Source organism: Carettochelys insculpta, chromosome 7, assembly GCF_033958435.1.
Source record: "Carettochelys insculpta isolate YL-2023 chromosome 7, ASM3395843v1, whole genome shotgun sequence".
Taxonomy (NCBI): Eukaryota; Metazoa; Chordata; order Testudines; family Carettochelyidae; genus Carettochelys; species Carettochelys insculpta.
In genome coordinates, this window is record NC_134143.1 from 41,477,388 (window position 1) to 41,504,817 (window position 27,430).

At 46.7% G+C, this 27,430-nt stretch overlaps 1 protein-coding gene across 2 annotated transcripts in view; it reads right to left on the reverse strand.

Annotated features, from left to right (window-relative positions):
* Positions 1–27,430, reverse strand: part of PLCE1 (phospholipase C epsilon 1) — a 313,002-nt gene that overhangs the window by 158,425 nt on the left and 127,147 nt on the right. For both annotated transcript variants that reach the window (XM_075000375.1, XM_075000376.1), the window contains exon 3: positions 820–1,105. In XM_075000375.1, the coding sequence (XP_074856476.1) occupies positions 820–1,105 (286 nt within the window). The remainder of the gene's footprint in view (positions 1–819; positions 1,106–27,430) is intronic.

The following is a 27,430-nucleotide window of genomic DNA, read 5'->3' on the forward strand; positions in this document are numbered from 1 at the left end:
CAGCACTTTTAGAGCACCATTAATCTGCTGATTTGCGCACTGTTCTACTCCTCCCTCTCCTTCCCAGGGCTTTTGAATTTCTCCTGAGCAGCCACTCAAGTGCACAGCTTACAGGGAACACTGATCCCAATCCAATTCCTTAGAGGGCTTGATTCTAGTCCCAGTTCTGCCACAGACTCTTCTGTGACTCTCTGGACAAGCCACGATTTCTACTGCTTCAAGTCCCCAGCTGAGTAAAACCATTCTTTTTACAGAAGAATCCTGAGAATAAATACAATAATTTATCTGAGGTGGTCTGATATAGAAAAAATGGGGGCAAAAAAAAACCCCTAGTAAATAATTAACCACATACACTGATAGCATAGTACTGTGTAAAGTAACAATGACAACAAACAATAATACAGTATAGACCTATCTAAAACAATTCACAAAAAAGAGCTCTTATCTAAATACTACACAGGTACTGCAATGTCAAAAGAAACATCTGTCTTCCTCTCAACAAAGGCATGAACTTTAATTATTGGGATGGCAGCTAGAACATTTCTAAAGAGAAAAATATTTTAAAAAGCAGGAAAAGATCACTATCAGTTTACAAGCATTTTTTTCCTTCTCACCAAACTGACAGAAGACAGCCAATTCTTCAAAGACTGAATTGTACATAAAAGCCTCTGAAAGCATACAGTACTTTCTCCTATCTCTGCCAGTTCCCCATCAGTAATTATAAAGCATTGTACATACTGCATCAATCTATAGTAAAAGGTTTTTCTATACCTACTGTATTTTTGTAAAAGTGTAAAACAATGACATCTTTTTTATTACCTTTAAGCATTGTTCTTCCAGTTGACCCTCCAAAGATGTTTATAAGACCACTTCTTGATCCCAGCGATGTCGTTGCCTCTAGTAGAGCACCAGTGACAAAGTTAGAGAGTGATGTTCTTTGTAAAGTGGCACGATACACAGAGCAAGCACTTTCTATGCATGGTTTTAAAAAAGAAACGTGTTTATAGCTGCAATCTGCATCTATTGTTGGAAGCTCTCTCAGAGGATGGAGACAATATTCAGAAGTATCTGCTGCCCCTTCGTCCTCCTTCACGGCACTGTAGATCTGTGAAGAACGTAAAAGCATGAGGTGTTAGTTCAACCGCTGATACCAAACTAAACTTGTCAAAAAATATCAGCATGAATCCTTGTAAAAGTTCAGTGGACTTAAAGAGCAAACACTCTGCTTTCTAGAACATTGTATTTATGTGTCTCACTTGCAAATTCTATGAACCTAAACCTGATCTGCAAAAATTTTGAGTGGGATTCTAGCTATTTAACAAGGCTGTTTTTTAACTGAGTGCTTAAAAACTACTATTTTACAGTGTCCAAATCCAAACAGTCTTTAATGATCATCATACCACTAAAACATGCTACAAAGGGAAACTTGGCCAGTATTTACAGATTATTAATTATTCTATTATAAGACTAGACATTTTGATTAATTAATAATATCCTATTGATTTCAATGAAAATAAAAACAGTTTCATTACAATGTTTTTGGTTTGGGTCTTTTTTCTAACCCATAAGAACAATCTTTCACAACGTTCCGGGGTCATGCTGATTCTCTACATTCAACATATGCCTAAGGGCTCTGATATTGGTTTAGTTTTCTTTTTCCAATACTGATGCTCTGACACTAATGAAGTTTATTCTATTGTCTAGCAACCAAATACTTTTTGCTTACTTTAAAAGAGCCTTGTAATGAAAGCAGAAAGCTTTGAAAAATCTCTTTCATGTAATGTACAAAGAAACATTTAATTCTGCTATACTCTTACACTGCTGGCTTACTGATTAATGTTAATAATCTATATTAAACATTTAGTTTTTGAAATAATGTCAATTGGCCATCCAGAAGCTAATGAAAACTAAACTAAACTTTATGGCTATGAAAATAGGTTGCAAAGGCCTATCCTGAAAATAAACAGTGATGCAAGATATCTATGTCTTTGGAATTATTTTCATTAATAAAAATTATTCTCATTTCACTCAATAAATCTACTTCAAATAATTACTTCTGCATTTAACATTTAAACATTTTTTTAAACTGATAAGCTAATCTTATGAATGCTGTAGCTAAGGAAAGAATTTTAATAGGTAAAAGATTAAGTGCATTTGTTTCGCTTTTTTAAATTATTTTATTCGCTCTTGGGTGTACTTTCTCCTACCCTCATGACAAGGTTCACTACTGCAGTTATCTCCAGAGCTGGTGACATGAATAGAAAGAGGAAAGAGAAAACATTACAGTAAACCCTTGATTTAACGGACCCTGACGTTACAGGCTTCTGAACTAACAGACACTGTCTGCCAGCCCTCCTGCTATCCCCCTGCCAAATAAATATCAGAGACTCACCAGAGCCACTGCTGGGGCTGGAGGAACTGCTAGAGTGGCCAGGGCCGCTGGGGCTAGAGAGGCCACAGGGGGGAGAGGAGCCGTTGGGGGCTGCAGTGGGGCACAGGAGCCCTACTCCCCCAGCTCTTCGTGCGTGGAGCACGTTGCATCCAGCTGCTGCTGCCTGCAATGGCACTGAGCAGCAGCCATAGTAATGGAGGCTGCTACCCACTGTCAGGCTGGGGGCAGCCATGCTTTACCTTCGTGCAGGCAGCTTAGAGCCAGGGGCTGGAGAAGCCACAGCGCCGAGAGCTGCAGGAGGTGGAAAGAGCCAGGTCAACATTCAGTTCCTCTCCTGGTAATTGGGAGATGGAGGTAGAGAGGTAAGAATGGGGCAAGAGGTGGGAAGGGAACAGGGTGGGAGGCAGAGGACAGGATTGAGTGATGGGCTGGGAAGGTCAGTGTATCATCCGCTCAGTACCACTGCAGGCAGCAGAAGCCAGGAGCCAACATGCTCCATGTGCTGGGGTCTGGGGGAAGCAGAACTGCAACTCACTGCAGCCCTCCCCACAGCTCCTCTGGCCCCAGTGACCCCAGCCACTGTGGTGGCCCCTCCAGCCCCATCTGTTCCGGCATCAACTCCAGCCCCAGCAGTGGCTCTGGTGAGCCTCTGGCATTTATTTGGGGGCAGCGGGGTTGGCAGACAGCATCCATTATTTCTGAAGTCTGTTATATCAGGCACCTTTAAATCGAGGGTCTACTGTATGCCATTAAAGATATCCTTTTCAGTAGAGCTGGGACTGAGCGCCATAGTAGTGTGGCCAAAGTCCAACCTGTATAGGTATTTCAGTTTACTACAAAAATTCCATCTGGTGCAAATGAAAAATCTTTATAAAAGCATTATAAAATAGGATCTAATATTCCCCAGATAAGGACTCTTTCAAATGCCGCATCTCAGATGGTAAAGTTGTATCAACTAGTTACTCTCCTGAAATGTATAAAACAGATGAGTGCAGTCCCTATTCCACTTTGTCAGCTCTATCTTAAGTCAATGGGAGATAAACAGCAATCATTGTTGGTTTACTTTCATGTAATTTATTTTACCGTATGGCAACATGAACACAGTTTTACTACAGTCAGCTAGACTCTGCCTACAGGTCAAGGCGTGGTTATGACATACTTAAAACTCCAAAGCTATGTCTACACGTGCGCAAAAAGTTGAAATAAGTGGCCCTCTTTCAAAAGAGCAGGAGGAGCGTTCACATGCGTAATGCTGTCTTTCAAAAGGAAATCAAAGGAACGGGGTGCAGACGTTGAAATCCGAACCCTGATCCCGTATCAGGCAGATCAGCCCCTTTCAAAAAACTAAATCGAAAGAGGATACATGTAGATGCTCCACTTTCCGCTTTTTCAAAATATGGGTCAACCATGGCACCAGTCAGCTGGAGCACAGGGCCACTCCAGCCAGCGGCAGCAGCGGGGCGCTAGGGTCCCTGCATCCAGCCACCTTAAAGCTGCATGCACACAGGAAACCTGTGGCAGGAAGCTGAGTGTGTGGTAGGAGCAGCCTCTGCACGTGCTCCAGCCCCACAGACATGGCCAGCAGCCAGTCCCCACATGAGATCCATGCCCGCCCTGCCCCACCCCCCCAGATCTCCCACAGGGCTCCCGGGGGAGAAGAAAAAAGGGGGCCCTCTCCTGGACACAGCGAGAGCTGTGAGAACTCCTTGGCCTGTGGAAGGAGGAGATCCTGCACAAGATGGGGGTCAAGCGGTGCAATGCCGCTGCATTCGGCCGCCTGGCACAGGGCCTCCTGACCAGGGGCCATCCAGAGCATACCATGGAGCAAGTACGCTCCAAGGTCAAGAACCTGCCACAGGGCTATGCCCAAGCCAGGGACCAGGCTGGCTGCTCTGGGGCAGCCCCAGCCACATGCCCCTACTACCAGGAGTTCTGGGGCATCTTGGATCCCCAGGACAGCTCCCCATCTTCAGCATTCCTTGACACCTTGGGCGATGAGCCATGGCCAGAAGAGGAGGAGCAGCCCAGATCACAGACCCTAGAGGGTGAGGGCAGTGGTCAAGAGAAGATTAGGACCTTACCATATACACCCCCTCCTGCTCATCCAGACGGGCAACTGGAAGCTGGGCATCCCCGGACTTCATCAAGGGACCCTCCAGTATGTACATGCAGGGGCACAAACCTGCTCCGCAGGGTGGGGGCGACACAATGGCTTGTTAGCTGCACACAGGACTGGTGGTCCTGGGCAGCACACAGGCCAACCCCACCTGGTATGCGGCACCCCGTGGTGGCCCACCAGCGATGCCCACCACCTGCCTTCAGTGCTCAGTGCTGCAAGCTGCACACGGGGCGGGAGCTGGTCAGTGCTCGACAGCACCTAGGGCATGCACACCTGCACGAGAGACCCCTGGATGCATCCCCATCGGCTGGGAGGCCCAGACCATGGGGGGCAGGATGGTGCCCCTTGAGGGGGTCAGTATCCCTTGAGAGAGCAGGGGCCCCATGAGGGGAGGCTCAGGCAGGTGGGCCACAGCCAGGTCCTCTTAGTTCGGGCCACATTACTGACTTGCTGTCCCTTTCTCCATACAGCTGCACCATCCGTAGCCTGGGAGAGCCCTGCGACATCCCTCGTCCCTGAGGGCACCCTCGCCGCAGACCTGGGAAGCACCTGGACACAACCCCACATGACCCACCTTCGGGGCCATGGCCAGAGGGTCCCCTGCCAGATTGAGGAGGACCCAGCCAGCCAGCACCAGTGTGAGGTGGCCAAGGAGCACTTGAGGCTCACCAAGGCTGAGCTGGAATGGCAGAGGGAGGCCTGGGAGAGGCTGCTGACCACCCTGGAGGGCATTGGCCAGACCCTCTGGAAGCATGTGGTCAATGTTGCCCACCTCCTGGCCCCCCCAGGCAACTTCCCCCCACTGAGCCCACCCCCACTGCCCACGCTGAGCCCACCCCTACCAGGCCCGCTCCCCGCCCTTACCTGCCAGTACTCCCTGCTGGGGACCCCACACCTGGGGAGGAAGGAGTTCCAGGGGCTGGCAGGGCTCGTGGCCCACCACCCTGGCGCTGAAATGAGCTCCCCACCCCCTTCTAGGTTAGGCTTCCCCCACACCCTTTCAGATTCAGGTTCCCCCCACCCGCTTCCATGTTAGGTTCACCCCACCTGTACATAGTTCACCATGCTCAAGCTCCCGATAAATATTTATTTGCTATTCACCACCCCATGCTGTGCTCCTCAGGAGGATGGTGGGTGGTGGATGTGTGGGTGCGGGGAGGGTGGGTGGCAGATGTGCGTGGGATGTGGGTGCATATGCGGGTCAGAGGTGACCATCGGCAAAGGCCTGCCTGAGGGCCTCCCATAGGCGGTGGCCATCCCAGTGGGCCTGGTGGATGGGGACAGTGCCCGGCTGCTCATAGCCAGCGCCGGAAGGAGGGCCGCCCCCGGGGACATAGGTGTCATAAGAACATAAGAATGGCCATACTGGGTCAGACCAAAGGTCCATCCAGCCCAGCATCCCATCTGCCGACGGTGGCCAATGCCAGGTGCCCCAGAGAAGGAGAACAGAAGACAATGATCAAGTGATTTATCTCCTGCCATCCATCTCCTGCCCTTGTTCTGATGGCTAGGGCACCATACTTTATCCCTGGCTAATAGCCATTTATGGACCTAACCTGCAAAAATTTATCAAGCTCTTTTTTAAACCCTAATAGAGTCCTGGCCTTCACAGCCTCCTCGGGCAAGGAGTTCCACAGGTTGACTGTGCGCTGTGTGAAGAAAAATTTCCTTTTATTAGTTTTGAACCTACTACCCATCAATTTCATTTGGTGTCCCCTAGTTCTTGTATTATGGGAAAAGGTAAATAATTTTTCTATATTCACTTTCTCCACACCATTCATGATTTTATATGAACACAACATTGCGGAGGACGCAACAGGTGTCCACCACCTGGGGTACATTCAGGACCCTGACCTCCAGCTGCGTGTGGAGGCACCTCCACCACCCCTTTAGGCGTCCGAAGGCCCGCCCCACAACATTGCAGGCGTAGTTGAGGGCGCTGATTGAATGCCTCTCGGGTGGGGTTGAGGTGTCCCATGTATGGCTTCATGAGCCACAGCTACAGGGGGTATGCCACTTCTGCCACCATGCAGAGCGGCATGGTGACATCCTCCGCCACTGGGATCTCCCACTGGGGGATGAGTGACCTGAGCATTGTGGGTGCAGCCAGCCCAGCCCACACAGATGTCGGCGAACCATCCCCTCACATCCACCAGGGCCTAGAGCACCACCAAATCTGAGCCTGTCCTGTTGATGTACTGGCCGGCGCTGCGTGGCGGGGCGCGGATGGAGACGTGCGTGCCATCCAAAGCACCAATGCAGTTTGGCAAGCCCAGGTCCTGGAAGCCGGTGACAGTGTTGTCCAGATCGCACAGGCAGATGACCCCATGCAGCAGCATCACATTGATGGCTCTGACGACCTGTACGGTAGAGAAGGGGAACATGTGCTCTAGTGCAGGTGTGGTGGACCATCTCTCCCCCACCTCGGGCCTGTTCTGCCCCCCTCACATCCAGCCCCATCCCCATTCAGCCCCCTACCCCCTCCCATCCAGCTCCTTGCAGCCATGGGTTCCCCTCGCCCCAGCCCCTGCCACCCATGGGGGACACATGACCCAGCCCTACCTTATGTCCATAAATACAGCCTGACAGTGGCCTTGCCCATCCCAAACTGTTGTCCCAAGGAGAGGAAGGAGTCTGGGGTGGCCAGTTTCCAGATCGTGATTGCGACCCATTTCTTCAGGGTGAGGGCTGGCTGCATGCAGGTGTCCTGGGCTGGAGTGTGGTGGCGAGCCAGTGGCAGATCTCGAAGGTCTGCCTCGACATGCGGAAGTTCCACAGCCACCTTTCCTTGCCCCACTCCCCCAGCACCAGGTGCTCCCACCAGTCAGTGCTGCTGGGGTGGGTCCAGAGGTGTTGAGGCACCCAGGGGGGTGCCCAGCTGTGCGCTGGGTGGGGGAGCCCCATGGCCCCAGGGGGACTGCCAAGACACCCAATGAGATCGGGTGCAGCTGTGGCGATGGTGCACAGAACTGCCAGCAGTGCGTCCATGATGAGGGTGTCCTCTTGCAGGAGCTGTCGCTGTGCCTCCATCATGAGCACAAGTGGGCTCTGCCAGGCTGGGAAAGGCTAGGCAGCACTCAGCCCATGCGGCTGGGGAGAGAGGGGGGCAGGCTTTAAAGGGAGCGGCTGGCTGCGGCCCCGGAAGGGCTTGTCAGCCATGGGACCCTGCCCGTGGCATTTCCTGCCTCCGTTCTTTTGCAAGAAGGCTTGGAGCCGTTTGGATGCTCTCTTCCAAAAGACCTGCAGCGGCACTTCAAAAGAGTGGATCGAAATGTCAATCTGCTAATAGCGTCGGGTGCTGCCTTTTGATGGCCGCTATTTCAACTGCCAAACATCGATTTTCGCTCTTTTGAAACAGTGCTCACTTGTAGACCCAGCTCAAATGTAATTTCAACAGATGCATAACAAGATACAAATTAACGTCACCAGGTTTTTGATACTTGGTATTAATCCTCCCAATTTTCATTTAGGCAAAACACATTCTGAAAGCAAATGAAGTTTTGTTTGAGTTAGTATTGCAGAAATGGAGTTCATTTTGAGCCATAGTATCTGGAACTCAAATATAATGTAAAGTTTATTAAAATAAATGTGTTAATCTTATATTTGTTTATTACCAGTGCAACACCTGAGGGGAAACCATTTAAATTTTACTTAGGCTATAATACATTACTTACTATTATACTAAATGTGATATTAAATGATCATCTAATGTAGTTCCATTACTCCAGGATAGAAAAATCCCAGACTTGTCATCTATATAGAAGACAAACCACACAAATGATCTCCATGCATTTAATCTTTTCCAAGGTGAGTCAATACTTATGGTCTTAATTTTATTAGAGATACACAGTCTTGATAACTCATAACCCAATATTGAGGCAACCTGACTGACTTCTAAGGGCTCTTTCTAAAACTGGAAAATAATGAAGTCTTTAGCCTATTAGTAAATAATAAATACAGATGTCTGAATTCCAGTGAGAATTTGATTTGTTGCATGAATGCAATCATATACTGAAATAAAAGCATGAGATTGTGCCAGTTTTCCATAATTAATATTTTTTATCTTGTGTCTTAACTTCATCTAACATTCTACATAAAGCATTAAGGTTTTAATTGGGGCACTCTTCTTTATGTATTCAGAATATACTTGTTTTATGAATTCTGCCCCATCTATATAGGCATGATGTTAATTAATTAGTTCAAGGAAAGCAAGAATGAGCTTTCAAACCTTACCTTGCTTTAATTGTCTAAACCAGTGGTTCTTAACTTAGTGTGATTACCTACTTGGCAACCCTGTTGATCATAATCAATATAACCCTTTACTCTTAGAGTAAATATATCAGTAGATATTTAAACCTTTCCGAAGTATAGGCAGTCTTTCTGAAGACTGGACTCTAAAGATATAACTTGTTCTCTCAGTGAGGAACTGCTTATGTGTAACATGGACACAGCATTTAAAATTAAGAAAAAATAGTAAAAATTCTAGATCCTACATTAGTTCTAGGATTTTGCTATGATTAATTACATTTAGGCAGGGACCAAAAAACAGAAAGTGTTGAGGCATAAAATGAATAAGGGACATAAAAAGTAGCAAGGAGAGGTTCAATAAATGAACTAGGAGCAAAAGACTGGAAAGAAGCAGTGAAAGAGAGCTAATAACAGATGACATCAAGTAGATTAAGGTGCTTAATGTATTTTTTGCTTGTCGTCACTAAAAAGGATAATGGTGAACAGATATCCAAAACTATTAATATTAGGAACAAAAGACAAAATAGGGGGGAAATAAGTTAAAATATTTGGGTAAGTTAAGTGTACTCAAGTTGGAACGGCCTGGTGAAATTGACCCTAGGATACTTGAGAAACTACTTTGAAGTAAGTTTGGAACTGTTAGTATTTATCTTTGAGAACTCAGAAAATAGGTGTGGTCCCAGATGAAGGGAGGAGATAAACAGTGTCAATCTTTAAAAAGAAGAACAAAGAAGACCGGTACACTATAGATCAGTCAGCTTAACTTCATTACCTGGAAAGTCACCTAGAACAAAAATTTCCACAATTAATTTTTAAGAACCTGGAACAGTGATTCTCAACCTTTTTACCATTGTGAGCCACATGTAGCTCTCCAGCAAGCACTTTGTAGATCCAGATTAAAATTCAAACACAACTAACAAACTGAAGCATTGGTCTAAAATTAAATTCATTCAAGATACATGTAAAGTACTTCACTTCAGAAGGAAAATATCAAACACACAAATACAAAACTGGAAATAACTACTTAGGCAGTAATATTACTGAAAAGGATCTGGGTCACGGGTTGGCAACCTGCAGCTCTTTGAGGAGTCATTTGCGGCTCCAGACGCTGACTCCGCTATGGCTCTGGATGCTGGAATGACCTTGCCCTATATACCCCGGGGGGGGGGGGTGTGCAAAATTTTGGCAGGGGGATGCAGCTGGACACTCCACAGCTTCAGCAGCGTCAACCTGGCAGAAGCACTGTGGTTCTGGGAGTGGAGAACTTTCCATGGAGTCAGTGACGGATGATTCTGGGGAAGGAGGAGCGAAGACCTTTGGTGAGGCTCCAGCTGCCATGCCCAGGTGCTGCAGTGTGTAGCAGAGCCAACAGGTAGAGGTTCTGAGCCAGGGTGAGTAAGAGTAGAAAATTTTAGAGGAAGTTTGCTGCTCAGGCCATCAAAGCCTGTGCCTGTTGTGTGGGGTCTTCTTTCACTTTTTGGCTTTGTCAAGCCCTGACACAAATTAAGCACTAGTTGTTAGCAATATTCTCTCGAATATTTTCCATCTGTGAGCAAATTTTTTCCATCCATGTGCAGAATAAACTTTTTTCTGTGCAATGAAGCATGTGCAAATGTGGGCCACCAGTAAAAATTCAAATTCAGCTGTGGGCGCTCTATTAAATCAGCTGGGCAGCGTTTGAATCTCTCTTGAACAGCTGCACGAACACATAGATAACAGGGGTGCGCAAAGTGGGGGAGTGTACAGAAAAAAGTTTATTGATATATTTTCAGGGAAGAGTCTTAAGAAAGATCTTAAGAATTTTTTGATGACTTTTTGCAATCTCATTCCACATATCTATCATTAACAATCTCAATACAATTTTCACAGCGTCTTGGGGGAAAAACACTTTGAAAATAAATTATCTGTAGTAACCAAGAAAAAATGGAAAAGGGAATTTAAAATGCTTATAACTTTTTAGATCTGATCTAATAAACTTCAGAGTTTGTCAAATTTTATATTTTACCAAGTGTTAAGTTTCCCACTAGTAGTTTTGTATTGGTCCTACTTAAACTGGAACAATGTCTCACGTTTGTTACTTACAAACATTTAGGAGTCTTTCAGGTATAACTACTGTATGAGAACGGATCTGAAGAAGTGGGTCTATCCCATGAAAGCTCTTCACCAAATAAATCATTTTGGCTGTTTCTACACAGGCCACTTCCTTTCGAAGTGGCATGCTAATACAGAGAGCGAAAGGTGCTAATGAGGTGCCGATGCAGATTCCCCGCAACTCATCAGCATAACATCATGTGATTTGGAGACCGGAAGACTGTTCTTCCAGACTCCAAAACGCCATGTAGAAGCACTTCCTTCCAGAAGCCCCTTCTTCCCAAATATATTCAGGAAGTAGGGGCCTCCAGAAGAAGGACTTCCTTCTGGAAGCCCCCCCACCTACCTGGTGGCCGCGCTTCTACACAGCATTTTGGAGTCCGTAAGAACGGTCTTCTGGACTCCAAATCATGTGACGTTATGCTAATGAGGTGCGGGGAATTTGCAGCCGCGCCTCATTAGCATCTTCCACTCCCTGTATTAGCATGCCACTTCCAAAGGTAGTGGCCTGTGCAGAAATGGCCAAAATGATTTATTTGGTGAAGCGCTTTCGTGGGATAGACCCACTTCTTCCAATCCGTTGTTATACTGTAGTAAACAGCCTTTGTTAGTCTTTAAAGTGCTACATTTCTGTTGCTTTGTTTTGTTGGAGTACAGACTAATACAGCTTCCTCTCTGTTACTACTACAGCAGAACAATTTATATACACTGCATTCACTGATAAGACACTGTCTCTAGAATACCTTAATGGCTTACATAGTCTTTCCAGCTTTCCTGAAAAAAAAAAGTTAATGAAAATAATTACGTTTTCTAAATACTGCAGTTACTTTCCCAAAATATTTAAAAAAACAGGTTCTGCAATTTGTACCGGCGTATTCTATTGCCTACAGTGAACTGAGGTTTCTTTCAGCTGTCAAAGCAAAGAAACCATTTGTTGACAGAAACAGGCGACAGTGTTTTCTTGGAGAGATATATATAGAATAATGGTGCTAATCCCTATTGTATAAAGTAGACTTCAAGACACTTACTGTCTCCAAAGACAGTGTGCTTTACATAATTTTTTCTAATAGTCTGTTTTGATGTACTAAATCACTGAACATGTAACTTCCACTTTATGTAGATAAGCTTATGATATAAATATAATTATATGCAATGCAAATCTGTAGTCAACTGCAAATATGTACCAATCAGATTAGGTTTTACCTATAAATGACTAAGTTACCTGTTTTATAAGTGCTCACAAATGTAAATTTACTGTGGTAAAATTCCTCTTAACCAGACTAACAGTCCAAATGGTCATAAAAATATCTTGGTCAAGAAAGACATAATGTAAAGGTATGGGCTCTGTGTCTAAATGGTTCAGGTTACTTTAGGCACAAATAAATACCTATAATTTTTGGAAGATTTAAGCCTCATTGGTTTATGCACATGTATATCTGTAAGACCAGACCATTAGTTAACATTGTGTAAATATTTCTACATTGTTTATGTAACCATTTTCTATGTTTCTTGTAGATACGGTTTCTGTTGCTTTGTTATTGAGGGTAACTAAATCTCCCATCTATTTTAACCAGAGGAGTCTCCCATAAAAGGAGCCCATTAAAGAAAGGAGTACAGAAGACACTTGATGTAGTTAAAGAAATATGCAAATGACACCCAGCTTTATACCACCTTCATGTTGAATACACCATAGTACCATTTTCCTGCCATACCTTAGCAAGACCTGTACAGAAAGACTGACTGACTGAAGTCAACGCCAGGGAAGACTGAAAGGATGTTGACAGGAAGAAGAAAACTGTTTGAACACAAAAATATCATGCTGAGCTGAGGGTCTGAGGGCATCTGTCCTTGTATTGTCAAGGTGGTACACAGACTAGATGCCCTTCTAGACTCTTTATTACTATGGGATAACCAAAGAACAGCAAAACACACTCTTTTATCGATCTAAACATGGTATATTCTGACACATATGAAGTTAACCAATATTTCTGATCTTTAGGCTTAACTGCTGTAATTCGAAATTAATACGACGGGCTAGAACAGTGCTCTCATTCAGGAGTATATATACGTCTAGGGCACAGTTTCCCAACCTATGGGTCAGGACCCAAACATGAGTCGGGATTACATTTGAAAAGGTTTGCTGGCTGAACTGGGCAACTCCCTAGGTGGCTCTTAAGAAGCCACTCACATTGAAATGGTACTCTACTTCTTAACATGCTTAACAGCCATCAGGCAGTTAAATCAATCAATTAAATTAAGCACCATTTCAGCCATGCAGAGCAGGGAACTACACACCTGCATGTGAAAAAGGTACAGGGCAGAGAGCTAGGGAGCCAAAGGAGCAGCATCCAGCTCAGGTGAGGTAGGTGTGGTAGGGGGGCAGGGTTGGGAAGTTTAAGCCTGGGACTGGGGGCTGACAGCTGGTCAGAGCTCTGCGTTCCTGCTGGCTTCCAGCCAGAGATCCCCCTCTACCCAGCTGGGGTTCCCCATCTGGCACTTCCAATGCAGGGCTCCATGGGTCAGGGGTCCTACCCCAGCACCTGGTGGGGACTCCTGCGGCTGGCAGTGCTGGCCGAGGCTCTGCACCCCAGCCAGCATCCAGCTCCTTGGGGTCTGGGTCCCCCCCCCACAGCACCCGGCTAGGGATACTGCAGTTAGCACTGCCAGTCCTGGACTCTGCACCCCCAGCAGCTTCCAGTTGTAGGGGTTAGAGGTCCCCCCACACCCGACCAGAGTGCCCGTGGCTGGCACTGCCAGCCCAGAGCTCCATGCCCCAGATGGATTCCAGCTGTGAGGGTCGGGGTTCCCCCGCACAACTGACCAGGGTTCTCGCAACTGGCGCTGCCAGCCCAGGACTCTGTGCCCCAGCCAGCTTCCAGCTGTGTGGGTTGGGGTTTCCCCCGCAACTAGCCAGGGTTTCTATGGCTGACACTGCCAGCTGGGGCTCTGCACCCTAGCCAGCTTACAGCTGCAGGGATCAGGGGTCACTGTGCCTCCCACAACCCCCTCCAGCTCCTGAGTGACTCCTAATCCCTGAACATGACTCCCCTAGCCTCCTCTAGCCCCCTCCTGACCTTGAGTGTGACTCTCCTATCCCGAGTGTGACTCCACTAGCCCCCTCCATGACTCCTAGCCCCTCAGTGTGACCCCCTAGCTCCTTCTAGCCCCCGAGTGTGACTCCCCTAGCCCTGGATTGTGGGGTGTAAAATGGGGTAGCAGTTTGTGGATGAGTGTCTTTCCACCATCACAATTCTGATTAACTATAGTAAATGTAGTGGTATTATTTGAATAGTATCTTTCTCCTTTTCTATGAAATAACTATTATGAATATATAAACATGAGGGGGCACAATTTTATATTCTTGCCTTAGGTGCAAAATTAGCCAGTTACAACAGTGCCCCTTCCCCCTGCCTCCCCATTTTTGAATAGTAAAGTCTGACAAGAACACATCACCCAAGTGCTCTAGAAACTAAGTTGGTTTCCCATAGGATCTCAACAACAAATTCAGGGTCTTCAAAGCTGTATTTACTGTTTGAGACTGAGCTCTCTCTTACCTCAATATGTTAGATTCCATTTACATTCAGAGCTAGATATGGGCCAAAGGGTAGTAGTATACTAGGAAATACTGAATTTATTCCAGATTACTTGTATCATAAGTGCAGAATTCAGAGCAGGTTTGATTGCAACATGAGTACTAAGCAGGACATTCTTACACAGTGAACTTAACTTCTAACATGGGAAAACCATATATCTATGGATGGAGAAAATGTGCTTTAACTAATACTTCTCTGGATTAATTTTTAAAAACTGATAATTTTTAAAATAATATAAACTATTCTACTACAATCCTTTGGGTTGCTTTTTTGTTTTTATATAACATACCCAAGATAAAAAGAGTTGGGAAATGGTCCCCACAAATCTTAACATGAATTACTAGTTTAAAGAATGTTCTTGTTTTGTTTGTTTAAACTCTTAAACTCTTGAATGAAGTCCCTTGTGATTAATGAAGACAATATAGGAAAAACTTCTGATATAAAATTATGCAAAAAACTGCAGGAGAACAACTGGCCACTAATACAAAAATGAAAATTAATATTAGAAATTGCTTAAATTCAGGCATGTATTCCATCTACATAATCTCACAAACAAATTCATATTTATAAAAACTGAAAACAAGATGACTGTTGTTAAAATATTAAATCATCATATCTCTACTAAAAATTCCAAACCCAACTCTCAGCCTTGCTTCCAAAAACTTAAAATGGCATTTCCAGGTTGTTGAAAATGTGACAATAACTTTTCTTTAAAGCAACAGACATCAGCAAATTCACTTAACTTGTGCTCGAAAATACTCAATATTTTTTCTCAAACTTTATTTTTCTATTTAGTTGGTTTAAAAAAATGTAAGAATCCTTGTCCCATATGCATAATGGCTATATCTACACTAGGGATATCTGTCGCTTAAAAAAATGAAAGGATCCTTGTTCCAGATACATAATGGTTATATCTACACTAGAGGTATCTGTTCAAAGATGTTTCTGTCGAAAGAGCTCTTCCAACAAAACTTCTGTCAACAGATCATGGCCAGACTGCCAAGCAGATTGAAAGAAAGATCTGCTCTGTCGACAGAGAATGGCTGGGCGACAGAGAATGGCTGGACTGCCCAGCCACTCTCTTGACAAAACATCCAACCAGAAGCACAAAAGACAGAGCTGCCCTGTGTCCTGGAAGCCCTGTCCGTCAGCCGAGGGCCCCCTGGAACATCCAGGCTGGCTTTCTGTTGATAGAGGCATACTGTCTCATGGAGGAGTGATGGAATGTTGTAGACAGAAGTGCCGAATTCTGTCGATTTCCTGTACACAACATGACTTGGGAATGTGGATGCTCTGTGAGCTTTGTCAACAAATGCCAGTTTTGTTGACAAAACTCTCTAGTGAAGACAATCTATTATACATCTGCAGCATCCGAGAAAAAGTTTAAAAACTATTGGCAGTTCTTAGCATTATAGGATACAACCGATATTCCTCCAAAGTGAAGCATAACTTTCCGAGCATTGCTGTATTCCAAATAGTGGATAAAGAAGATCTCAAAAAGAAAGGTTACTCACCGTAGTAACGGTGGTTCTTCGAGATGTGTCCCCGTGGGTGCTCCACATTAGGTGTCGGGCTCGCCCGGCGCTGCAGATCGGATCTTCCAAGCAGTTTCTGCCGGACCGCGCATGCGCCAGTGCGCGCCGCTCCCCGGCGCACTCCCGGCCACGTGCGCGATCCGGTCCCCGCCAGTTCCTTGACCAACCACCTTGGATGCTCCTGCAAAACACTAAACAGAGATCCGGAGCGGGGAGGATGGGCAGGTAGTGGAGCACCCACGGGGACACATCTCGAAGAACCACCGTTACTACGGTGAGTAACCTTTCTTTCTTCTTCGAGTGTCCCTGTGGGTGCTCCACGTTAGGTGACTACCCAGCAGTAACCCAAGATAGGAGGTGGGTAATCAGAGTATGTGCAGCTTGTCCCCGAGAGGACCGCTGTCGAGAGACGGGTATCCTCTTGGAATACCCTGTGAAGGGCGTAATGTTTGGCGAAGGTGTCACAGGATGACCAGGTCGCCACTCTGCAAATGTCTTTTAGCGCAACGCCCTTGAAAAAGGGCTGTTGATGCTGCCACCGCCCTAGTGGAATGAGCCCTGGGCATGGCCAGGAAAGGAGTCTTTTTGAGTTTGTAGCACATTTTTATGCAAGATACGATGTGCTTCGAGATTCTCTGCGAAGAGAGACATTCTCCTTTTGATTTGGGAGCGATAGAGACTAGGAGTCTATCCATCCTCTGGAAGGACTTGGTCCTGTCTATATAGAAAGCTAGCGCCTCCTCACGTCCAGGAGGTGTAGGCGCACCTCTTTGTCACAGTTATGAGGCTTTGGATAAAACGAGGGTAAACAATAGGTTCGTTAGTATGAAACTCAGAAAGAAACTTTTAGGAACAAAGGCTGGATGCAGCCGTATGGTTACTGCCTCCTTGGAAAAAACAGCGCAGGGTGGCGTTGCCATAACTGCCGCAAGCTCGCTCACCCTGCGAGCTGACGTGATTGCGAGAAGAGAGGTCGTCTTTATCATAAGGAGGCAGAGGGAAACCGTGGCCAAAGGCTCGAACGGTGGTCCCCTTTTCGCATTAAGCACCAGGTCCAAGTTCCACGAAGGTGGAAGCGGTTTCCGAGGGGGGGTATAGGTTTACCAGCCCTTTAAGGAACCTGGTAACCATGGGATGGGCGAACACCGTGTGCCCTGTCTCTCCGTGTCTGAATGCCAAAAAGGCGGCAAGGTGGACCTTAAACGAGGATAGCGAGAGTCCTCCTCTCTTGAGGTCCAGTAAATACTCTAATATCACAGCCATAGGCACCGAAAGGGGGGCTAGCTGTTTGGTAGAACACCATGCCGTAAAGCGAGTCCATTTCTGCTTGTAGGTCTTCCTGGTGGAAGTCCTCCTGCTACTTTCTAGGACTTGCTGCACTTCCTCCGTACATGTGCTCTCTAGGGAGCTGAGCCATGGATTAACCACGTTTGTAGTCGCAGGCCTTGGGGGTGCGGATGCACTATGGACCCCTGGGCTTGCGTGAGCAGATCCGGCGCCACCGGAAGGGGCATCGGTGGCCGGTCCGACATGCGCAGGAGTAGGGGGAACCATTGCTGTCGATCCCATGTTGGGACTATCGGGATCATTCAGGCTCCTTCCCTCCTGGCTTTCTGCAACACCTTGTGGATGAGCACTGTGGGAGGGAAAGCGTAAAGCAGGGGGCCCCTCCATGAGATCGCGAAGGCGTCCCTCAGGGACCCCCGTCCCAGTCCTGCCCTGGAGCAGAATCGTGGGCACTTCTTGTTGTGCTGAGTAGCAAACAGGTCTATCTGGGGAAAAACCCCATGCATGAAAAAATCGGTTGCAGCAGATCGGGACGGATCTGCCACTCGTGCGTGAGTGCGAAACGCCTGCTCAGCTGGTCTGCCTTCACATTGTGAGCGCCTGGGAAGTACGAGGCTTTCAGGGTTATATTGTTGGCGATGCAGCAGTTTTACGACCAGACTGCTTCTGCACATAAGGCACGGGACCGAGCTCCTCCTTGCCGATTTATATAAAACATGGTGGAGGTATCGTCTATACTGATCCCGACTACTTTGCCTTTTATATGGTCTCGAAAGTATCTGCAGGCGTTGAACACTGCTCTGAGCTCCAGTATATTTGTGTGCAGTGACTGCTCCGTGGAGGACCACAGCCCTTGCGTCACCTCTTCGCCCATGTGTGCTCCCCACCCTATGAGGGAGGCATCTGTAGTAAGAAAAACCAATGTGTGTGGTTGGTGGAAGGGTACCCCTGTTAGCAGGTTCTCGGGGTTTACCCACCATTGCAGGGATTTGCGCACCTCTGTTGTGGGCGACGCCACCCTGTGAACAGTGTGTGCTGCCGGGTTGTATACGCTCGCCAGCCAGTGCTGCATGCTGCGCATGTGTAACCTGGCGTTCTGTTGTACGAACGTCGCTGCTGCCATGTGGCCCAGCAGCTGTAAGCACGTCAGAACCAGCACCGTAGGGCTGAAGGTGAAGACTTGCACGAGGGAGCCGACGGCCCGTAAGTGAGTCTCTGGTAGATATGCCCTCGCTGTAATAGAATTTATGCGTGCCCCTATGAACTCTATGTCCTGCGTGGGGTCTATCTTTGATTTTGTCAGAATGATAACCAGGCCGAGCGAAGAGAACGTGCCTGCTGTGACGCACATTATGCGTAGTACCTCCTCCTTCGAGGCCCCTTTGAGTAGGCAGTCATCCGGATACTGGAATATAAATACCCCCTGTCTGTGCAGGTAGGCTGACACCACTGCCAAGGGCTTGGTGAAGACTCTGGGGGCCGAGGAGAGGCCAAACGGTAGGACCTTGTATTGAAAATGTTCTTTGCCTACCATGAAAAACCAGAGGAATCGTAGGTGAGCCGGATGAATAGTTATGTGAAAATACGCGTCTTATAAGTCGAGGGCTGCGAACCAATCTCCATCGTTTAGTGCCATAAGGATGGAGGCGATTGTGATCATCCGAAAGCGTTGCTTGCGCAGGTACCGGTTGAGGCCTCGAAAATCTAAGATGGGCCTCCCCCTCCTGTCTTTTTCCCCGTGAGGAAGTACCTCGAGTAGAACCCTCTCCCTTGCAGTTGCTCCGGCACTCTTTCCACTGCCCCTATGAGCATGAGATGGTCTACCTCCTGCTTGAGCCTCGCTACGTGGGAGGCCTCCTGGAGGTGGGGCCTGGGTGGAGGTCATGGCGGTGGGAGCGACTGGAAGGGGATGGCGTACCCCGTGGCTATGATCTCCAGCACCCATTTGTCTGTGGTGATCCTTTGCCACTGGTTATAGAATGGTCGGAGGCGATGGTGGAATAACCGCTTCGGATGACCATGCGATGGTAGTGATGGCGCAGCCCTGAATCTGTGTGTCAAACTTGTGGCCTTTGGCCCTGCCCCGAGGACGCACGGTTGTGTTGGGAACGACGCCTGCTGTTGATGTCGCCCTTGCTCGTAACCCCTGTGGTACTGGGGACGCTGTTGCTGAGTCCGCAACATCCAGGGCGATCTGAACTCCCATCCTCGAGGCCGCGTAGCCTTCTTGCATGATGGCCTTGAGCACTGGTTTCTTGCCCTCTGGAAGCGAGTCCATGAGGGAGGTTAACCTAATGTGGTTATCGAAATTATGGTTCGCTAGATGCGCTGCGTAATTTGCCATTCGCAACAGTAGAGTGGAGGAGGAGTAGACCTTTCTGCCCAACAGCTCTAGCTTTTTGGCATGTTTGTCTGTTCCCCCACATTGCGACGACTCCACCACCAAGGAATTTGGTTGTGGGTGGCTGAACAGGAACTCCGTGCCCTTTGTCGGCACGAAGTTTGTTTTTTTTTTGTTTTTTTTTTCGCTGTCTTGTGGACAGGCGGAATAGTCGCAGGAGTCTGCCATATCATAGTGGCAGACTCCAAGATTGCGTCATCAAGCGGTATTGCTATTTTGGAGGAGGCCGGAGGTCTCAGATTTTTGAGGAGCTTATGGTGTTTCTCTTGCACCTTAGCTGTCCGGATGCCTTGCGTGAAGGCCACCCTCGTAAAACAGCTCTTGGAACTGTTTGAGATCGTCCGGAGGATGGACGTCCCCCGGGGCCGTAGCCTCATCCGGGGAGGAGAGCGAGGAACCGCTGGGGTACGTCTCTCTGGACCCTTCCGGTTCCTGCTGGTGATGGTACACCCTCTCACTAGAGGTTTGCGAGGGAAAATCTCGGGGTTCCATAACCAGTCCCCCTTGAGATGCTTGAGTCTCTGTCCCTGGTCACAACTGCCCTCGGGGGTACGAGATCGTTTGTGGGGATCTTTCCCTAGTAGATAGCCGATGGTGTCTATGCCCCGCGTGGTAGGGGCGACCATGGCAGTATAGGCACTGTTCTTGGGAAGGTGACCTAGACCACTCCCTTGGTGCATACCCTCTGCGTCTGGGGGAGGGCTGGAGAGAGCGATTTTGCATAATAGTCCAGCGGTTCAAACCCCAGGAAGGGTGAAGGTGGTCCCAGCCAGGGTGAGGCTGGTTGCAAAAAATGGAGAAGGGGGCTCCGGGTAGGCTAGGGGGGACCCCTGCCTTCTGGTTGGAGTCTGCAACATAAGCGGAGGGCTGTGAGAAAGCAACTCCACAGCCCTGTGCGGAGAGGGGCTGCAATGCCTCCTCCTGTGTGCAGCCTTCCCCCTCCCTTGAGGAGGTAACTCTGCCCCCTGACGTACAGGGGATCCCGGCCCCGTCCGCACCGAGCTCCGCACGCTCAAGGGCGGTGCCGCAGGTGCGGTGTCCTCCAGTGCCTGCAGGCTGCGTGCCTGCGCGCTCTGCACCGCCGGTTCCCCGGGGGTCGGTGCCGCCAGTACTGGCGCTTGTTTAGCCGCCGCCCTGCCTGCGGTGCGGGGCGGCTGGCTGATTATCGGAGGCTGAGCCGCTTCCATGTGGCTCTCCGTGCCGCCGCCGATCAGCTGTTGCTGCGGCTGGGGGCTGCTCGCTCCTCCCATCCTGCTCGCTATTGTTGCCGGCAGGGATCGGGCTGGGGAGACTTTCCTCCGTTTTTGCGCTGATGGGGTGAGGGAGGCAGCTTTCCTTTTATGGGCCCCGGAGGGTCCCTCCTGCTGCGGCCGCTCCGGCATGTCTGGCTGGAGGGCCTTATGAAAAGCAGTTTTAAGCCGCCGCCCTGCCTGCGGTGCGGGGCGGCTGGCTGATTATCGGAGGCTGAGCCGCTTCCACGTGGCTCTCCGTGCCGCCGCTGATCAGCTGTTGCTGCGGCTGGGGGCTGCTCGCTCCTCCCGTCCCGCTTGCTGTTGCTGCCGGCAGGGATCGGGTTGGGGAGACTTTCCTCCGTTTTTGCGCTGATGGAGTGAGGGAGGCAGCTTTCCTTTTATGGGCCCCGGAGGGTCCCTCCTGCTGCGGCCGCTCCGGCACGTCTGGCTGGAGGGCCTTATCAAAAGCAGCATTTTAAGCCGCATCTCCCTGTCTCTCCTTAATCGCCTCTCGGCAGGACTCACATTTTTTAAATCCTGAAGAGGACATTGTTGGTGAGTCTTTCAGTTGTTAAGCGGGTACTTAGCAGCTTCCCTGTGCTGTTTTCCCCGTCCGATGGCCTGCCTCAGCAGGAGGGCTGATGGCCCGATGCTCCTGGCCTCCGTCGCTTGTTACTGGGACTGGATTGAAGCTGTCCCGCTTGTAGTTTGTTTTGTTTTGTTTTGTTTTTTTTTTGAAAAATAACAACCGGCTAACTTGCAGTAGCCTAAGTACTTGAAAAACTTTAAAGAAAAACAGTTAAAGTCATTGAATATGCTACTTGGCCTTAGCCTAGTTCGGATTCCGTCTGCAGCCGACGGCGGTTAAGAGGAACTGGCGGGGACCGGATCGCGCACGTGGCCGGGAGCGCGCGGGGGAGTGGCGCGCACCGGCGCATGCGCGGTCCGGCAGAAACTGCTTGGAAGATCCAATCTGCGGCGCCGGGCGAGCCCGACACCTAATGTGGAGCACCCACGGGGACACTCGAAGAAGAAATACCTGTTTTGCTTTTTTAAAAAAATCTCCCATGTGATGGGTTCACATTTGTTAAAATGGCATAGCTATTTCTCTTTTCATATTTTCTTTTTATTTCAGGTATTTAGTGTAGGACCTTAGGGAATGTAGTCATTTTGCCAAATATCTAACAGCTGTTTAGGTCAAGTCCAGAACATTTTGAAACATTCTGAATAGGTCAAAGATTAATCTGTATCCTAATATAAGACACTTTTCTATAATTTTATCACCATCACAAGAATATAGCACACTCAAATGTAAGAAAAAAATGAAAGCATGTACAGATATCTTACTGCTATCTAGTGTTTGTTTGTTGCTATGGCCAAAACAGAAAGATTCACTCCACTGATGTTGCAGAAATGTAAATTATTGGACATACACCCTAAATTGCTCAAAAAATATTTTAAGATAGTGTTGATTAAATGTATGTGACAGACTGAGCTTAATTTAGATTTGTTGATCGAATGGTAACAATATCTGGCTGTAATGTGACACTATTGTGAGAAAATAACTGAAGCAATCTGTATATAATAAAATATTGTGCATACATGACATTCCTATTGTATAAAGACTTATAAATTATTAACCACATTTTAAATGCATAAAAGCAAAAATGGGAGATAATCAGGATCCTTCAGACTTTAGTCCGCTGCAGGAAATGTCTTGAAAAATATTTCAAGCAATTTCTGAGAACCTGAAAGCTTCACAAAACACAATCTGGTAAGAATTAATAAGCATGAGAAATATGAGTTTCCATTTTGTGGGAAACTACATTATTTTGCAGCTTGTCTCTTTCCAAATACGAATAAAAACAAAAATTTCAAAATTTTCTACAAAAAATTTTCAAATTAAATTTGTTTTGATAAAAATCTAAATGTTGTGTTCTGAAATTTAAATATTATAATAAGTTTAAAATGAAAAATCAAAACATTAATTTCCAAAACCATTCAGAGTGATTTAAGTTTCTCTAAATGTACCCCCCCGCAAAAAAATGCACACCTACCGGAAGTTTCGCTTTCAACAAAGTAGAATTTCCAAATGAAAAGAAATTCCATCCAAAAAATTTTGATGAACTCTATTTCATAAAAATAGCCTATCATACTTCACCTTGTAGCAATTTACAAGCTCTTATAGCCCAGAAATGCTTCTATCACCACTAAACTCAGTCACCTCTGGGACAGAACTTGGAGTGTCTAACAATATATATCCTGGTAGCAGTTAGGGGTATGAAGTGAAGACTACAGGAAACAAATTTCCAGGGGAATTTAGACAAAAATTAATCAGAAAGAGAAGTTGACCAAGACAACAAGGCTGTAATCCTTACTCTTTCAAGAAATATTATGAGACCCTGATGAGCAGATGTAATCAAGAACTCATTATGTCTTGCCCAAAAATAGCTTCTCCAGCATCACTAGTTGGAGAACTTGTTCTGTAATGAATTAGAAGAGTGTTATTTTGTGATAAATCTACATTTTTTTCTGAATGATCCTGTATTTTCCACAAAGTTCTTTTATCAGCACACAGCAAGGGGCAGTACAGCTGTGTAGCAGTTTTAACAATATTCTTTTTAAAGTTATGCCCTTTTCTTTTTTTTCTTGTTTTACCTCCTCCCACACTAAATAAATCAAACCCCATAAGAACTGATGACCAAAGTCAATAGAAACTACAGAAATATTGCCATTTCAAACCAAAAATTAAAAAAAATCTGTTCTGTTTTTAGAATATAAACATTTACAGACAAAAATGCTTACAAAAGTGTGATTATTTTAAAATTATAAATGTGGAAATTTATAATTAAGGCTCCATAAACTTTGCCCCACTTTTTCACCCAGTGGATGCCCTTAATTCCAAAACATCTTTGCAACACTAATGTTCCCCAAAATTTTATGAAAAATGACATGAAAGAAGGAGTTTGTTTTTTTCAGAAGGTTAGATGGGAAATAAAAATAGGTTTATAATAAAAACAGCTTCAGTAATGACTTTAGATTCATTCCAGTACCTCCGTAACATCTCGTGTACTGTGTGACTGAGGCCTTATCTCTGCTATAGAGTTCCTTCCACAAGGCAGCTTTTGAATAAAAGAGCAGAGATGCATGCATTACAATGCTTCTTCTACCAACAGAGCTCTTCTGTCTTGCTGACAAAATATATCACCTTGATGAGAGGCATAGAACTTTTTGCAATAAAGTTATTTCAACAAAGCATCAGTGTAGCCACTGCATTTGGTTATGTCACTGTAAATGGACTCCAGGATGTGACTCACAATGCCCATCCTGACTGCTCTCATCAGCAACTGTCACACCATTGCCCTGCACTCGGGTGCACAGGCTTCTATCATTTCCACTTGCTGTTTGCTCGAGATTGGGAGCACACATCACATCTTCCCAGTTGTCCATGGCTGGGTTCCATGAAGTAAATGCTCCCCTGATTAGAGTTAATCTGAGTTGCTGGATCTGCTGGCAATATAGGGAGAGAAGGTTGTGCACTCCTAATTCAGCTCCAGCCATAAAAACTTCAATATATACCCTTGGATTTTTCATGGTGTGTTAGAGAAGGACCCCAAATGACAGACACATTGGTGATATGCAAAGATAAAGGGGTAGAGGCAAGCGTACCAGAAGATCAGAAAGTCAAACCATCACTCTGGTGCTGTGCCAAAAACTTGCTGCTTCTATAAGGGGCAACATGCCGTCTTTGATAGTGACCCCACAATCACCAACAAGAGCCCTTTGGATACTTTGGAGGGGCTGGAGACAGCAGACTCAACCCTGAGAATGAAGTTATGGATAAGGAGGCTTAGTTGGAGGATAGCATGGAGCACAGCATGGAGCACATGGCAGGATCATCAAGTGACATGAAGCACTTCTTTTCTACTTCAAATTGGGTTAATCAGGCCCAGCAGGCCACTTCTTGTGCACATGATGCAGGAGACGATGGGTCTGGTAAGTTATCCTTTTTAGTTGTTGCCCCTTGATTATATAAGATAGAGCTGTCCTTGTTTTGTATAGTCTAGAAGTGGGTGGATGGATAAAAAATGTAGACGACTAGCCATATTTGCATATACCTCACATTCCCCTTCGCAACTAAGTGCATCAAAACAGTATGCTAGTGCACACTGATATTTCATGGTAGAGTTCTCTAGAAAAGGTTCCTGAGGGTACTTACTAATCCTCTGCCAAAAGGTCCTTCACAGAGCTGCATTGATCCTCCCCTGTTCTATGAAACTTTCCTGCACCAATGGGCAATCACTTGTGCAGGGACCAAAACATCTCATAGTTGAGCAGCACAGGGACCTGATCTCAAGGAGTTCAAGTCACGTAACATCCTTTAGGAGGGGATCAACTCCTCTCAGTATTGGGACCATTAGGATTAAAAATCAGTGTTTCAGACACTAGTTCTATATTTAAATAGGACATCTGTTTGTATGTATTTCTTTTATTTTTAACCTTTACGTACATAATAAAACCACAACTACTACACTCATCCCTCGCTCTACAAGCATAGTTGGGTCCCGCCTTTCTGCTCATAGGCAAAAATTCATAAGAGGGATGCTAAATTCCCATTAAGATACATGTAAAAGTCTCTGATTGGTGAAGGAGTGGCAGCGTGTGGCGCTGCTTTTAAAAAGGTAAAAACCTTGGGTTTGGGGAGGCGGAGGGAGTTTAAAGGTTGGGGGTAGTTTGGGGCCATGAGTGGGAGGGAGGGTTAAAACCAGTGGCAGGTAAGGTCCGTGGAGCAGGAGGAGGGGTTAAGGCTGCTGCAGGTTGGGTGTGCAGCTGGTGAGAGAGTCAGGATACAGTGGGTTAGGTCTTCAGGGCCAACAGGGGGGTCAGGCTGCCACTGGCTGCTCTGGAAGCCAGCAAGGGGGCGGGGGTCAGGCTGCCAGGGCAGGTCTGTAGGGCTGGTGGCAGGTCAGGCTGCCGGGCAGTTAAGGCTGCTGGGGCCATGGTGCCGACGGTGGTCAGGCTTCTAGGCTGGTCTGCAGTCCTGGTGGGGGAGGGGGGGTTAAGGCTGACAGGGCTGCAGAGCCAGCAGTGGTGAGGCTGCCAGGCCAGTATGCGGGGCCGGGGGGTGTTAAGGCTGCTGCAGGTTGGGTCATGCTGCCACAGGGCCGGTCTGTGGGCTGGCGGGGGCATCAGGCTGCCACGGCCTGGGACCATGTTGGGATTAAGGCTGCCAGGGCCGGTCTGCAGGACTGGAAGGGGGTCAGGTTGCCACAGGTTGGGGCCACGGAGCAGGCGAGGAGGCATCAGAGTATGGCAGGTTGGAGCCACGGGGTGTGGGGTAAAGCCCATAATAATGGGGGAAATTCACTCAACGAGTGAACTAAGGGAGTTACGTGTGTCCTTCGTTTAAGCGAGTACTCATAAGTAAAGTACTCGTTTAACAAGGGATGAGTGTATAAGCAATATTTTACATTTGTACAGATACTCCCTAACCATTACTACTAATACTGTTTTCATTACACTAATGCTGGGTTTGGGACCCCAGCATGCTGTACACACATCAAAGGAGAGACTTTGCTCCAAATAGCTGATAGCCTCTATTCACACTACACAGTCTCAGAACTATGAACACCTTGGGGATGGAGGTTGTTCGTAACTCTGAAATGAGCATAACTGAATAAAATGTTATGGTTGTTCTTTCAAAAGTTTACTCCAGAACATGGACTTAACACAGCTTTGAAATTTCAACATCCAGAGGAAAAATGCTGTTCTTCCACCCTTTCTAGTAGTTTCATACACCATTGTATTTGTGCTCTTCCTCACTCCCCCACCCTCACCCCCGCCCCCTAACAGTCTGGACAGCTGCCTGATTGTAAACCTCTGGTTCCAAATGAGGTCTTTGTCTGTCTGGTCAGTTTGCAACTCTGGTGTTTCTGACTCTGAGGGTCTGCCTTAAACACTGTTTTATATTTCATTTTGTACTGTACTGCTATACATTCATTATAAAACCAAACACACTTAACAGTTAATGTCGTGACTGTTCTGGTTTAAATTAGAAAAGACTTCTGTCAATATTGTAGCTGGAATGTTTCCAGATCATCTTTTTTGATACATAGCTTATAAATGGATAGCCAGAACTGATTTATTTAGCACACGGAATTTATCTTTCATTCTCAACTTTTTGTGATGTATTCTCAGTATACTTTTCTGAGACACTGAATCTGTTTCTATTTTTTGTTTGGACTTCAGCTGGGGAGTTCACAGGGTTCACATGAATAATTATAAGATCATTTGGATAGTGCTTAGGGGCCAGGAAATTCTCAGAGTTTTCGTGACTAAATTGTTTAATAGACTTTTAGGTCAGGCTAGAGAACATGGTATCATGAAACAAAATACATTTGTTCTAGAAACAGACATTTTCCATTCTAAGAGGTTTTTTTAAAAAAAAAATTAACTAGAAATAGAAGAAGTATCATTCATTGCCCAAACTAACATCATAGTATCAACAGCCTCAAACAAATTTTTAGTGGTG